This window comes from Danio rerio, chromosome 19 (genome assembly GCF_049306965.1).
Source record: "Danio rerio strain Tuebingen ecotype United States chromosome 19, GRCz12tu, whole genome shotgun sequence".
Taxonomy (NCBI): Eukaryota; Metazoa; Chordata; class Actinopteri; order Cypriniformes; family Danionidae; genus Danio; species Danio rerio.
Genome location: NC_133194.1, coordinates 3,804,422 through 3,820,673, shown reverse-complemented (window position 1 = coordinate 3,820,673; position 16,252 = coordinate 3,804,422). Strand labels below are relative to the sequence as shown.

Genomic DNA, 16,252 nt, shown 5'->3' with positions numbered 1-16,252 from the left:
AAAAAAAAAAATCCAGATTAATCGCATTCCAAAATAAATGTTTATTTTGACATAATACAGTTAAAGTCCGAATTATTCGCCCCCCTTTGAATTTGTTTTTTCTCTTTTTATTATTTCCCAAATGCTGTTAAACAGAGCGAAGAAATTTTCACAGTATGTCTGATAATTTTTTTTCTTCTGGAGAAAATCTTATTTGTTTTATTTCAGCTAGAATAAAAGCAGCTTTTAATTTTTTAAAAACATTTTAAGGTCAAAATTTTAAGCCCTTTTAAGCTATATGTTTTTTCAATAGAAGTGTTTTGAATAATATCTAGTAAGATGTTATTTACTGTCATCATGGTAAAGATGAAAGAAATCAGTTATTAGGAATGAGTTATTAAAACTGTTGTATTTAGAAATGTGTTGAAAAAATCTCTCCGTTTATGTGTGTGTACTGTATATTTATTACACAAACACATGCATATATCTGAGAAAATGTTTAAAAAATGTAAATATATTTATAATGTAATATGATAATATGAACAAAACTATTTAATTATAATATATATATATATATATATATATATATATATATATATATATATATATATATATATATATATATATATATATATATATAACCACTTTATAAAATATAGTTTTGTTTCTATCATATAAACATAATAAATGTATTAATTACACACATGTTATGTCAAAACAAACTTTTATTTTGTATGTGATTAACCTGATTAATCTTTGCCCAGCACTAATCTAATTTTTATTGTTTATATTAATTACCAATAACAATAAAATGAAAAAAGTTGAGATATCAGTAGTTGGTGGTATAACCAACATTATTCTAACCATTTATAAATTCCTGTTTTAAACAAAAACTGCTGACCGAGAATAAATGTTTTTAGACTAAAATTAAAATAATATAAATATAATATGTTAATATAATAATATATAATATAAGATTAAAATAATATATCAATTTAAACATGCACTTACCTAATAATTATAGTAACTGCAGAGAAGCTGAGAATGTCTCTTAATTTTTTCCATTGCTGTTCATTCATTAATTTTTTGTTTGGCGTAGTCCCGGTCACCACAGTGGAATGAACCGCCAACTTATCTAGCATATGTTTTACGCACCAGATGCCCTCTCAGATGCAACCCAACACTGGGAAACACAGATACACGCTCTTTCACACACTTACACACTACCGCCAATTTAGCTCATTCAATTCACCTATAGCACATGTATTTGGACTGTGGGGGAAACCGGAGCACCCGAAGACACGCCAACACAGGGAGAACATGCAAACTCAGAAATGCCAACTGACCCAGCCGGGACTCGAACCAGCGACCTTCTTGTGATGAGGCGATCATGTTACTCACTGCGCCACCGTGACCATAGCTATACATATACAGTGTAATATGATTATTTCTGTAGTATACTTTACATTCTATTGATTTATATTCAAATATTCACCTCTAGCAGTAATACAGTTGTAAATTAGAACAAAAATCCAAATATTAGTCTGTATGTTCACCAATATCTCTAATATTTTACAATATATAGCTCAAAATTGTATTTTTGTTATTGTGTATGTCATAAAATTGTAGTCCCTATTCTGAAATGCTATTCTGAATTCAAAATGTTTGCTTTATCTGCACTGCAGTATTCAACATTGCATTGTCGTGTGGCTAAAATCTGTTTCTTTTCTATTGCAGATAAAATAGAAGAGGCACAGAAAGAGTTCAAAGACCCCAAAGGTGCACACAAAGGTATGCTTAATCATATAACACCTCATTTCTCTGACTGCAACATCTACAGGAAGCTTTCCTCTCCTCCCCCTCTTCAACAGCAGAACATCCAGTACCTAAGCCTTTTCTCTGCCTCTCTGAGATGTGCAAACGTGTCTGTGGCTTTAAATGGGGAGTCGCTGGGTGTTTTTGTGCGCCGACTGAATCACTCTGTTCATTACGTCAGTCACGTTTTTCAAGGCAAGAGAATTTCAGTGTTCAATTACAGGGCCAATTCCAGAACAGTTTTTCAGACATGCCTCCATTCAGCTTCTCAAAAGTGTAAATGTGCTCTGTGAATGAACCTGCCATACTTTACACCATACCAGATAACATCTCTGGATTTAAAGTCCAAAGGTAAGATGTTAGTATATTAGTTTTAAGGATATCTATTAACTAGTGTGCTCAAAATATCATATGTAAACCTGATATAAACATCCAAAGCTTGTTTAAATGGATCAGCAATTTTTTCATAACGTCACCTCATACGTTAGATTATCATCAAATCTTGACCAATCAATTGCTCTCTTGTATCTGACATGCCCCACCCCTTTCTCATTTGTTTTTCATTTGATGCGCTTGAGCTCAAGTTCTCTCACTGGCAGAGCTGTGATAAAACTAAACATTATTGGCTGTTTTTTAAGGGGAGGAGCTACATTATGCCCCGCCCCCTCTTCATGTTTCAGTTGAGATTATGTCAAACATTGAATAAAAATGCACATTTCAAAGCACTTCGCGGGACTTTTAAAGGGGTCACATAATGCAGTTTCATGTGTTACTTTTTCTTTAGTATCCTACCGTATGTAGTTTGTTTGTTTCATGTTTCAAAGTTCTAAATTATATCTTTTTAATAGAGAAGGCTCATACAGAGATGCTGAAAGCACTTAATTGAATTGTTCTCCACATTTGTCAATATGCTGAAAATTTGCATAAAGCTGCCCAAATTTCTAAACAAAGTGAGAAAGCATGGATTCATTAAACAAATTTACCCAAATATTGCACTTGCACAAGTTCTATGCAGTTAGTTTGACTTGTCTGCATAATTCATAAACAAGGCATAATAATGTCGGGTATTCAAGAATATAAGTTGGAACATTATTATTTAAAGGTGCAGTAGGTGATCTGCCAAAATTCTAACCACTTACTGTAGCATATTATCTTTGGACAGCGGGGAGGGACTGTGATTTAAAGCCACACCCCCTGAAATCCCGAGCGCGCAACGGCAAACTCTGTCACAACGGCAGACAGACAACCCACTAGTTCATGTCATTCGCCAGTTAGTTAGTGCAAGCGCCGTGCAGGAATTACATTAATTACTAAGCCATACTTACATGCTATTTCAGAGCGAATATTCAGAGTAGCGGTAAACAGTATAGGAAGGCTGTCATTGTTCAAAAATGACCCAATGTGAATATAAAAGCAACTTCAGCTCAGTAAAGCAGGCTAGGTGGAATAGCGCTATTTACTGATGTTTTGTTGTTAAACTAAATATAAATCTACATTATAGACGCTGTCAAAGAACCTTATGAAACTGAAAATAATCACATCAATCTTTCAGCGGGAGATTTCAGTGGCTGAACAACACGTCTGTGCATGTAAGCCGTTCATAACAGAACACAATCTAACATAAGCTGCTTAGCCTGACTAAAATAGTTTTAAAACAGAACATTACCTGTCTAACAGTAATACTCCAGCCATGGTGTCGTCCTTCCTCCAGCGTGCAAAAGTAACTCCAATATTAATTCAGGTTTTTAAAAGTTTCAATTCAGCATTTGATTTCTCCCGGTCTGTCTAGTGACAGTGCGCATGCGTTTGTGATGCAGACGGCCACGCGCTAATGGCGGATCTGCGTGAACAGATGCACAGAAGTCAGAATCTACATTTGCTGACAGACAGTCTGAGCTGCTTATCGGAATTATGGGAGATGTCGCCCAACAATATTTAATTGGATGAACATTTTTTAGTTTTATGCTTTACCCAGAATATAAAAATACATGTAAACATATTTAGATCAGAAAGGTCTGACCCTTCCTATCTGAACATGCAGCTCAACTCCTTGTTCAAGCTCTTGTTCTCTCCAGACTGGACTATTGCAACTCTCTACTAGCCGGGCTCCCAGCTAACTCTATCAAACCTCTTCAGCTGCTTCAGAACCCAGCAGCACGAGTGGTCTGTAATGAACCTTAAAGAGCACATGTCACTCTGCTGCTCATCTGTTTGCACTGGCTGCCAGTTGCTGTTCGCATCAAATTCAAAGCTCTGATGTTTGCTTACAAAGCGATTTCTGGCTTTGCTCCTTCTTATCTGCTCTCACTTCTGCAGATTTATGTGCCCTCCAGAAACTTGCGTTCTGTGAATGAACGTCGCCTCGTGGTTCCATCCCAAAGAGGGAAGAAATCACTTTCCCGGACTCTTGCACTCAATCTGGCCAGTTGGTGGAATGAACTCCCTAACTGCATCAGAACTGCAGAGTCACTCGCTGTCTTCAAAAAATCACTAAAAACTCAACTATTTAGTCTCCACTTCCCTTACTAATCCGCAATTCCCTCTCTGACTCCTCCACTAACTACAAAAAAATTACTAATGTTTTGCTTCTTACACTTTCTTTACACACCTGAAACTTGCCTACTGCACTTATTCATTGTTGCTCTTATAGTTGTGTAAATTGCTTCCTTGTCCTGATTTGTTCATCGATTTGGATAAAAGCGTCTGCTAAAGGACTAAATGTAAATGTAGATCATTTACTGTAATCATTACTATTGGACTGTGAAGAGACTTTCAACCAGCACAACAACAAATGTTTCTGAAGACAATCACCTACTGCACCTTTAATGTTCGATTATTTAATTATTCTGCACGATTCTCCAGTTTTGTTGATCCCTGACTGTCTCTTCGGAAAGGGGACAAGGAATTTGCATATAAAGGGAGACACAAAAAATGTGTGGCAAATTAGATATTATAAATAGTGGTCTATTTTGAGCTGACACAAATTGGGGACACCAGAACTTATATAACATATTGTCAAAAGTAGCACAATTTTAGCCAGAAAATACAAATACACGGAGAATCAATTAAAAAAAAAAATTCTGCATCGCACATGGAAAAACAGCATAGATGTTGCATAATACACTGGAATGGGAAAGTGTTATAAAATTATGTAAAAGCATAGAGAAAAAGTGAACGCACTGTTGCGTGTTTTTATTTGAGAGAACGACCTGATGCGACTGAGATGGAATCTTTTGAAGCTCCTTGTGTAGTGTGAATGAACTGAATCCATGTTACTGTAATATGACCGTATTCATTTACTGTAGTAATATGAAAGGCTCCGTTTGCATGTTCAGTTTATCCAGGCCCTATTTTTAGAAGGGTTACATCAGAATGCAAATGATTGAAGAAGAAATAAACCACCTCAAAACATAACAGGCAATGATGTTACCTCTGTGTTGATTCTGAATTTCTTAAAGCTAGTTAATTAGCGCCTCTTTCTGGAAATACTGTGAGATGGAAACGGTGTTGAATTTACAACTAAAATCTTTTTCATTTTAATTTTGGCCAGTACTTGTTGCTTGGGTATGTTGTGATTTTTGGCTAGTTTGTGATGCTGAATGCAGAGTTTGTTGGTGTTTTCATATCCTGCAAAGTGCAGTTGTTGTTTTGCCTTACAAATGTCTGCATGATGAAAGGTATTCTGCTAAAGGGAGAGGAAATTAAAGCCAAAAATAAAAGACATGGGTGTTTGTTTTGAAGATTTTTCGAAAGGGTTAAATCAGAATGCAACTGGTTGAAGAAGAAATAAACCTCCCTCTCAAAATACAACAGGCAATAATGATACCTGTGTGTTCATCCTGAATTTCTTAAAGCAAGTTAATTGGCGCCTCTTTCTGGAAATACTGTGAGACGGAAACGGTGTTGAATTTACAACTAAAATCTTTTTAATTTTGGCCAATACTCGTTGCTTGGGTATGTTGTGATTTTTGGCTAGTTTGTGATGCTGAATGCAGAGTTTGTTGATGTTTTAATATCCTGCAAAGTGCAGTTGTTGTTTTTTGCCTTACAAACTTGTGCATGATGAAAGGTATTCTGCTAAAGGGGGTTGGAAATTAAAGCCAAAAATAAAAGACATGGGTGTTTGTTTTGAAGATTTTTCGAAAGGGTTAAATCAGAATGCAACTGGTTGAAGAAGAAATAATCCTCCCTCTCAAAATACAACAGGCTATGATGTTACCTCCATGTTGATCCTGAATCTGTTAAATTAGCACCTCTCTCTATAATAATTGTCAGATGAACACGGTTTTGAATTTACAACCAAAATAAGTCAGATTGGAGGTCTCTGTGTAATCCTACCGAGCTTTTTTGAACTTCTGGGGAATTCCTAGAACATCCAGGAAATGATGACTTTGTTGTTACAACACTAACCACTTCTCTCCGCCAACCGTGCCAAGCAAAGTAAAGAAGGGAAACCCTAATAAGTGCAGGATTGCCACAGATGTTCAGGCTTGGTCATGTGTTTTGTAACTACTTGGCATCAGCCACACAAAGAGCCTTCAGTCTAACTTTAAGACCACAGGGATTCCAAACACAGCAAATGCGGTAAACTCTGCCCATCGGTGCGTAATTGTGAACAAGTTTCAGTTGTGCACGCTCTGCGGCAGGGTTCCTTTTTTCCAAATTAAGACTGATTTGTTTTCTGCCAGATGTTGACTTAGGTGCTCAAGTCAGACCATGCTGAGCCTGCGGACAGATTTAATTCATTCACACAGGTTTATTCCTCCACATAAACACCTAGAGTAGAAGCAGCTTGTGTATTTTTGTCTTCCGATGGACAAAATTCAGTCTTCTACAGTTGAAGAATAGACCAAGGTAAGGCTCATCCTAACTAAAGCAATTGCGGTGCCGAATGAGATATAGGAGAGCGAGTTAGGGAGGGTTTGGAGAAAGAGAGAGAGAGGGATGGTGACAGAGGGTTGAGAAACAGAGAGTGGGTTTTGTACATAATGATGCGTGGGCCTCAGTAGCAGCTCAGGAGATCTTCTAGATTCCAAAACAGTCTCATCTATGTGCTAGCTGTCAGAGGCACTGCTGCAGCTTATGCTGGACTGGGTTTGCTAAGATGAGGATTGGGTTTTCTTTTTCATTTTAAACGGAAGAGCTTTGTCTACACGTCGTTTCGTCAATACTCGTTGCTTAGGTATGTTCTGATTTTTGGCTAGTTTGTGATGTTGAACGCAGAGTTTGTTGTTGTTTTGATATTGTGCAAAGTGCAGTTGTTGTTTTGCCTTACAATTTTTTTTGCATGATGAAAGGTATTCTGCTAAAGGGGGAGGAAATTAAAGCCAAAAATAACAGACATGGGTGTTTGTTTTGAAGATTGGCAGGAAGATGCATGGGTAATTTGCGCGTTTAAAGATTACATAAATGCTGGCTACATTTGATTGTGAACTTTATGTAGGTGAGCACGCTAGATTTAGGTTTAGATTTTAGGTATTAAAGTTTATTTTTTGTGCCTGAAATAATTTGTTTTAGACAGCTTAAACAATACCACGTCTAGAAAGATCATATAATTACACAAATATTTGGTTTAATTCCTTAAAAATATGGAGTTGCAAGATGTTATTCTAAAAATAATAAGATCAAAATTTTGGAAATTCGAAGAAATAATCAAGTTTAAATGTTCCAAATAATTTTTTTGTAAACATCCGCACAACTGATGGTGATAGAAAAAACACCAAAAAGGTCAACTTTTAAAAAACAACGACAAGTCCTGCACACAGCAATATTTTACAAAAATGTCATTTGTTACATCACCTTCATGGTTTATTTTTAGGTCTCTTTCTGAGAAAGAAATTAATAAATAAATAAAATATAAAACCTGATGATGATCACGCAGCCAAAATTTTGTAATCAAACTTTAATACATTTGCAAAATATGGTATTGTGTGAGATTTTAATTTTAATTATTACTTAAATAATTAAATTATTACTGTTTTTAAATTACATTTTATTTCAGATACATTTTAAAGCACATGTTTTCCCTCTTTTCTCTGACGCTTATGTTTGGTCAAAGGTTATTTTACTAAGAAATGTTTAAATTCATTTTTAAATGTTAAGTACTGAAAATAGTTTTGAATGTTCATTGCAATTTTTCTTTTTTCCCCCTTGTTACAGACACAAATGAAAGTACTGGCAGAAACTCAGAAAGCATCAAAGGACTGAAGAGAAAAAAAGTTGTGGCGCAAAACCAGCTAAAGAAGATACCTAAATCTCCTGTTAAAAAACAATCCCAGACCAAGAAATCAATTTCTTCAAACATCTCATCCAAAGAAGCCACACCCTCCTCTTTTCCTAGCAGTCCATCACATGGATCGCCTAAACCTGAAGATGCTGAAGATGGACCGGAGGAGGTATCTGCATCTAGAACAGTGAAAGTGGAGCAGGAGGAGATATCGACCTCAGAGCCACAGGCTCTCAGCCACAAAGGTGCTGCAGCGGAACCTTGTGTTGCAGAGCCTGTGCAGACAGAGAGCTGGTGTGGCGACAGCTGCAACAAAAGCACACAATCTCCCTCTCACACAAGTGCTCCCCTTGAGGTACTGCTCAAGGCTATGGAGCCAGATTTTATTGACTTCACAGAAAGGAAGAACAGCAGTCCAATAGGACATCTTGGAAAATCTGCTTCAAATCCCGTCACCTATTCAGACTATGCCGTAGCTATGCCTGCTGTTAATTTCAACATCCAGTCACAAAACTCCTTCATGCAACCATTCAACGCAGCCAAACAGTACTACAGCAGTGTGGCATCTACAGGTCAGCACATAACACAGCCGTACATGTCTGGAAATCGTCAGCAAGAGAAACCAGGAGTCCAGAAAAGCTACAGTGTTGGTCCTTCGCTTACCTTGATGCACGCACCTGTTCCATCAGGATCAGGTGGTTTCCCACAGAGCCAGCCCCCTGTTGTTCAAACATGCCAGTCTTTGTCAGCCACAGTACCCAACTCAATTCAAGTCCCCGTTACACCAGGTTACAACCCTGTTCAAATGACAACGGTAGTCAACTTTGGTGCAAGTCAGGTATCTGATATCTCCGCAAAAGATCAAAAACCAAAAAAGCAAGGGAAGTATGTCTGTGAATATTGTAAAAGAGCTTGTGCCAAGCCAAGTGTGCTTCTAAAACACATACGTTCTCACACGGGAGAGAGACCTTATCCCTGTGTGACATGTGGCTTTTCGTTTAAGACCAAGAGCAACTTATACAAGCATAAGAAGTCTCATGCGCATGCTATCAAGCTAGGTCTGGTGAAAGACTCTGGAAGTGGTTCCCTCTCCCAAGAGTCTGACAAAGGCCTGGCCACACATTCAGATGTTGATGAAAGTGGGGACAGTGATGAAGAAAGTAGTGCAGCTGACTTGGATGCAGATTCTTCACAGAGCAGCCTAACAGCATTATCTGAGAGCAGTTTGCAGAGTGCCAGCATGATACAAGGAAGCCAAGCAGAATCTGAGCATTCACTGGTGTTTGAAAATCTTAAACCATCAGCTACTCAGAGAGGATGTGAGCCAAAGGTCACTGCCGCTCTCCCCAAAGTGGTAGTCCACCCTGTAAATGTTTCACCTCTGCGTGCGGACAGCCCTCGAGTTACAGATTCAGCACCTGAACAAGCCACAGCCCAGAGGCAGAGAGATTTCCAACCAACAAATCTAAGGTCAAATGTAACGGTTCTATCTTCGCTAAAAGAAGTGGATTGCACAAGTCCTCCACAAGATTCAGTCAGTGACGATGAAGATCAGCATTGTAAATCACCACTAGGAGGCAGCCATGCCCAGCTACAAAGGCAACAAGCAACTGATTACTCTCAACAGGCACAAGTCAAGTGCCTCCTTAGCCCTCGGAGTCTTGGGAGCACTGACTCTGGCTACTTTTCACGTTCTGAGAGTGCAGATCAAGCAATGAGTCCTCCAAGTCCTTTTGTTAAGATAACTCCACCAGGAGACACGGACATTACAAAAACCCCACACATTCCTCCTTGCCCAGTTGTGGCAGCTGTCATGCATGTAGCAACTATTGAAAAGCCTCGAGTTCCTTCAGGACAAATGCGTCCTCCATTGGAAACCAAAGCTCTATCTCTCGAGGAGCGCATTTCAAAACTGATTTCAGACAATGAGGCTGTTGTGGATGATAAACAACTAGACAGTGTCAAACCTAGACGGACTTCCCTTTCTCGGAGAGGTAGCATTGATTCCCCCAAATCCTACATATTTAAAGACTCTTTTCAGTTTGATCTCAAACCACCGGTAAGAAGATCTAGTTCTAACTCAGACATACCGAAATCTCCTTTCACTCCTACAGACAAATCCAAGCAAGTATTTCTCCTTTCTGTACCATCTCAGTATCCAGCCATGGAATGTTTACCAATAACAAGAAGTAATTCCATGCCTACCACACCTGGTCAGTCGGCTCTCTTCCCCAATGTAACAACTCAGCCACACCAACTAAGGATCTGTCAATCGTTCGATGACAAGATCAGCTCACTAAATGATGATGTATTCTCTTCTGCTCCCTCTACTCCCAACCCTGCTGTTCACCCTCGCACACTAGTGAGGCAGATTGCAGTTGAGGATTTGTCCACAAATGATGGTCATGTCCTTATTCAAGTTCATTCCATGGATGAGAGTCATCACGGACCAAGTATTACACATGAGCTGCGAAGTAAGTCTTTTGAGCATGCAACAGAAAGGAATCGAAAACCACAGCAAAACAAAGGGACAATGTATGAATGCGAGACTTGCCGTAACCGTTACAGGAAATTAGAAAATTTTGAAAATCACAAGAAGTTTTATTGTTCGGAACTGCATGGCCCAAAAAACAAGCCTATGCATGCTAGAGAGACTGAACATGAAGTGTTTGGACGTGGAATTCAGCAGCCTCTTTTAAACAGAAATGCAGTAATTACTGGCAATGTAGAGCAACCACTAATGTTAAGAAAAAGAAGAAAAATTAAAAGTGTTGGGGATGATGATGACCAATCTCCCACTGAGACCACACCCCCATGTTCAAGAAGTTTTGACTCCAGCCAGTCTTCTACAGGATCGATAGGGCGGACTAATTCTCACCATACCCAATCTTTAGGTAACTCTGCTATTTTAGGGCAAATACAAATCATTGCAAGGGCTGGAGAACTGCAAGAGTCAAGACTATCTCCAATACGAGAGGCTCAGATAAGCACACCATGTAAAGAACGAGGGGACCTCCAGAGACAAGGAAGTGGAACTTCAGTCATTCGACATACCAATTCCCTAAGCCGACCAAATTCTTTTGAAACATCTGAGTCTATTGACAGGTCATCTCCAGTTGATCCTGTGGAAAAGGAAACAAAGATTTCTGTAAAAAGCCATACAGAGACCGCAGTGAGTTCTTCGCAAAGTTACCATGACAGAATGTCTACACCCAAATGTCCCAGCCAAACTCATGAAAAGCAATCCTTTGCAATTGTAGGTGATGTACCTCCAGTCCAGCAATCTCGGCTTGTTCGCCAGAGCAACATTCAAGTCCCTGAAATATTAGTAACAGAGGAACCAGACAGAGATCATGAAACCCAAGTTGTTGAATCAACAGAAAAACCTGCAGAGACATTCAGCTGGCCTCAGAGGAGTGAGAGCTTGTCCAAACTGCCAACAGAAAAACTCCCCCCAAAGAAAAAGCGCATAAGACTTGCTCAAATGGAACACTCTTCAGGTGAATCCAGCTTTGAGTCAAGTCTCTCTCGTAGCCTCAGTAGAGACAGTAGCTTGTCAAGGTGCTCAAGTATTTCAGCCTCCTTTGACAGAGATGATCCACCAAGATCTGACAGCCCATCAAGAGCTGATAGTGTTGGGAAGCCACCAGAAACTCAAGGGGTTCCTGTAGCAAACAACACTCTTGGAGTGCCAGGCATAATGAGACGTTCTACTTCAGAACAAATCAGCTACACTCAGTCATCAGTGGAAATTTCTTGTGACTATCGTAGCAAATCATTTGACTGCAGCAGTATGTCACCCAGCAGGCCTTTGTCACCAATGCAGACTGCCCTTCCAAAAACTACACAGTGTCCTCCCTCTACCCTGGTACCTCTAATTGAAAGAAGAAGGGGGCCTCTGGTACGTCAAATGTCCTTGAAGATTGCACCAGAGCCTCAAATAGCAGTGAAACAGACTACCCCCATCCAAAGGGTCCCCTTCACCAATGAATGCTCTGGGTCCCAACCTAGATCAGTAAATCTGAACACATCCGCTCTTGCTCAGTGCTTTGCTGTGCACTCAGGAGAGGTCTCGCTACCAAAAAATGAGCAAGTGGTCCAAAGCATTAACCTTGGAGGGAAAACTGAACAACCACAAGTGCATGGCCTTCCACACCCATGGCATCAGACCTCAAGGGTTGTGGCAGGTCATGTGCAACCTCTTGTTCATATGGTAGGGGGTCAGACAGACATTAAAAAGAGTTCTGATGAGAAAAATAAAATCTTTATACCTAAATACCAAATGAACTGCCCAGTACTGAAAACAGGCCAGACATATTCTTTGGCAGGTGTGCAAGGCACACAAATCCCATTGCCAGTGATAACAATACCAATAGCTAATGAAATTAAAGGGTCACATTCAAATGATGGAATGCAAAATGTCTATGTTGCACAATCAAGTTATCAGGCTGTACTCAATAAGCCTTCGATTGTACAGCCTTCTAATGCACAAGTTGATACAGCTTCCCATAAAGTGCCAGTATCTGCACCTGTACCACAGATTCTAATCACCCATGAGCACACCCTAGCATCTGCTTCTGCAGTTTCTAAGGTCAGCTTCCCCATTGCACCTTCTGTGAACAGAGATTCGAAGATTGGACCAGAAATTCAAGCTCAAAAGCAACCAGGCTCTGTTGCTGTACAGATGAAAAACAACATGAAAACAACTGACCAAATCCAAAACACAGAGCAAAGCATCCTTTCCCTCGGATCACTGCATTGTATGCAAAAATTGGCATCTGCAAATTTATGCCCCCAAGAATCCACTGCTTCAAGCAAGCGTATGCTCTCACCTGCTAATAGCCTAGACATTGCTATGGAAAAGACTCAGAAGCGAGCTAAAGATGAGCATGGAGCTGCATGTCTTACTGATGGTAGATCTCTGAACTACTTGAACTCAAAGATGTCAGAAATTACCAGACAGAGAAAGTTAATGCTGGTTAGACAGGTCTGCACCACAGAGCCAGTGGATAGCCCAATTGAGACTGATGCCCCAGAACAATTGCCTGAGACATTAGACACTGAAAAGAATACTCAGAAACCAATACCTCAGGTGACAACAACTGAGGTCAGTGAACAGGAGATGGAGAGTAGAACCCCTACAACAACACCTCCTGCACGTTCTTTACCTGGAGTTCAAGGCTACCCCATGCTAGAGAATTCCACTTTAAAGCCACAAGAGAAACCTGAGGAGCAGCGCTGGTCTCCATCAAAATCACCTCTGAGGCCTCCATCATTTCAGGGACAAGTGAAGTTAGCTTCTTCTGTGTCTGTGGTCAACACTAGAGACAGCCATCGTCTGTCTTTCCCCAGTTTGAAAACAGCTACAACTTTCACCTGGTGTTTTCTCATGAAAAGGAAACCCCTCCACGTTCAGCAGATGGATCAGAGGATCTCTGCCTATTCTGCATGGGTAGTAAACCCAAACAATCCCAATCCATTGGGGCTTCCCACGAAAGTGGTAATGTCCTTGTTTGATTCCAAACAAACATCCAAGAAAATACACTACACCCAAGCAAAAACAACTACTTTGAAATCTGACATCTTGACCTACTCTGGCAAGCTGAAGGACGTCTTGCCAAAAGTAAGAACATAATCATTCAACTGATACTGCATATTGCTTTATACATTACAAATTTTAATGGACGCTAGGATAAATAAACGATTAACAAATTCTTCTCACTTCTTTTATCGCTTCAGGTTTTGATACAGCAAAGATCTGTGCCAAGTGAGAATAGTGGAAAAACAAAACCAGATACTCAACCTGTTAATCAGAAAGAGTCAGACAGAGACACTTCCAAATCGGAACCCCAGCGAGTGAAGATCTTTGATGGAGGGTTTGTAAAACTTAGAATTTATATTAACAATCTTTAAAGTTTTAAATAGGAATAGTGTTTTGATGTATTTGTTTTATGTTCAGATACAAATCAAACGAGGAGTATGTGTATGTACGGGGCCGCGGAAGAGGAAAATACATCTGTGAGGAATGTGGAATTCGCTGCAAGAAACCTAGCATGCTGCGGAAGCACATCCGTACACATTCAGATATCCGTCCATTTCACTGCACGCACTGCAACTTCTCTTTCAAAACTAAAGGTGGGTTCAGTCTCAAACACACTGATTAAAAACTGTGATGCTTACATTTTGTTTTCCTCCTCAATTAGCAAGTATTGAAAGGTTATTTTTGATGGTAACAAATAATGAACTGGATAAAAAGATACTAAATTCGAACTTGATTGTAATCCATAAAAAATTAACCACAATGAATTGTGTACCTCTACACTTGGCCAAAGACTTATGTAATCATGTGTGTAATTTAAAAATGTAAAATTTTCTAAATGAAATGGGTCAGGATTTCATAACAGTTGGGTAATTTTGATCATTTTTAAGGATGGTTGGAAATTATTTCTGTATTAAGTGTTTCTTCTTACCTGCTTTTTTTTTTTTTTTTTTTTTGAAGAATGTGCCTGTTCTCTTTAAAAAGCCAGTATGATTCATCACAGTTGAACTTCCCACGCTGTTCTGCAGAACAGCACACAGTGTCAGACCAGCCCACGTTCCTTTAAGAACTTCTTTATCAGTTACTCACCCATTACATAGAGCTAGTGCTTGGGAACATGTCATGCTTATGTAAACCACTCCCATGCCCTGCATAAGCCTCCCACCTGAGCGACCTCTCTGTTCCCTTTATCCACACAGGGAACCTTACCAAGCACATGAAGTCCAAAGCCCACAGCAAGAAGTGCATGGAAATGGGAGTCGCTGTGGGTATTATTGAGGACCAGGACGCAGAAGACTCAGGTAGATTATTTTATGCACTTTTGGGAATATCACAGAAATTCAGAAATTTGACAAGGACACATACTTCACCACAATGTCCAGAGAGCAGAAACTATTGTTTTGTTTACACTTTTACATAGTCCTTTTTTTACAGTAGAATCAACCTGACCATTATTAGGTTTTCTAATAATAGCACCATCTGTTAAATGTGGATAGTCCCTGTCTGTGTTCTATTGAAGTGATGATCTATGGCAATGCAATGGTCTAATTAGAGATTCTAAATGCAGTCTTTTTCCTTGTTAACTCTTGGTGCATGTGGGCGGCATACACAGCGTTTACTGCGAGGAAATTGCAGCATCTAATTTTAGCAAGGAAGAGAGAGAGAGAGAAGCTGTGAGCTTTCTCTGGTCTCAGTTACTGAGAGCATATTTGTTTTTCTCTCACACGGTTCCACACAAGCTGTCAGGCGCAGACTGCATTTGTGGTTCAAGGTGTTAATGTCTTCCCTATATAATGAGACGGGTGTTTCTAGAACTATCATGCCTCATTTTGCTATGAAGTATATGTGAATGCTATAACCCTGAAAGTCAAAGCTGTAATAAAACAAAAATACTACTTGAATATTAAATTTAAATATCATGTCTTTAGGATACATAATCCCATCCTGCACTTTTTTTTTTTTTGTGTCCCTAAAGGTGATCGTGGAAGAGCAGGAAGTGCTGACAGACAGGACTCCGATGGGGATGACTCTGATGGCCCAGATGATGAAGATAATGAGGGAGAGGAGGAAGATGAGGAGGACAGCCAGGCAGAGTCTGGCCTTTCTGCTACACCTTCCGTTTCTGCAAGCCCACAGCACTTTTCTGCTAACCAGGCTGATTTGGCTCCCAGCTCTTTACTGGCTCAGATGTCCATCAGCCCAAATCCATCCCCAGCTCTGCAATCTCAGCCTCCTCCTACTTCGGACTCCCAGACATCAGATACAGAATCTGTGGCTATGACAAGCCCAGTTTCTTTGGTCAGACAGATGTCAATTTCTGCATCCTGTTCCAGCCCCGGCCCTAATCCAACCTCTTTTACATCCCACCCGACCCCTGCCTCAGAATCCCACACCTCTGATACTGACTCCGTACACATGATGAGCCCAGTGTCACCATGCAGGCAGATGTCTATCGACTACCCAGACTTTGATGTTCCCCCTAGTCCCCCAGTGTCAGGCAAGGGTGCCAAGCTCGGCCAGGTGAGACCCGTGTCCTCGCCGTCATTGTCTTTCCCGTCGTGCATCCCTTCCTCTCTACATGTGCATCTCACCCCATACCAGTACCAAACCTCATATGCATTCCCATGTCTTGAGTCTCGCATGCCTGGCACATCAGCAAAACTGCTTTAAGTGCATGAAAAGGTGAATAGAAT

At 39.9% G+C, this 16,252-nt stretch overlaps 1 protein-coding gene across 11 annotated transcripts in view; it reads left to right on the top strand.

Annotated features, from left to right (window-relative positions):
- Nucleotides 1-16,252, top strand: part of hivep1 (HIVEP zinc finger 1) — a 102,434-nt gene that overhangs the window by 84,278 nt on the left and 1,904 nt on the right. For 5 of the 11 annotated variants that reach the window (XM_021468249.2, XM_021468250.3, XM_073931370.1 and 2 more), the window contains 6 exons: nucleotides 1,717-1,770; nucleotides 7,954-13,643; nucleotides 13,760-13,896; nucleotides 13,980-14,155; nucleotides 14,759-14,860; nucleotides 15,535-16,079. In XM_021468249.2, the coding sequence (XP_021323924.1) occupies nucleotides 1,717-1,770; nucleotides 7,954-13,643; nucleotides 13,760-13,896; nucleotides 13,980-14,155; nucleotides 14,759-14,860; nucleotides 15,535-16,079 (6,704 nt within the window). Of the gene's footprint in view, nucleotides 1-1,716; nucleotides 1,771-6,833; nucleotides 6,977-7,953; nucleotides 13,644-13,759; nucleotides 13,897-13,979; nucleotides 14,156-14,758; nucleotides 14,861-15,534; nucleotides 16,242-16,252 lie in introns of those variants that run through there. The other 6 variants (XM_073931372.1, XM_073931373.1, XM_073931374.1 and 3 more) reach the window with 2 other exon arrangements.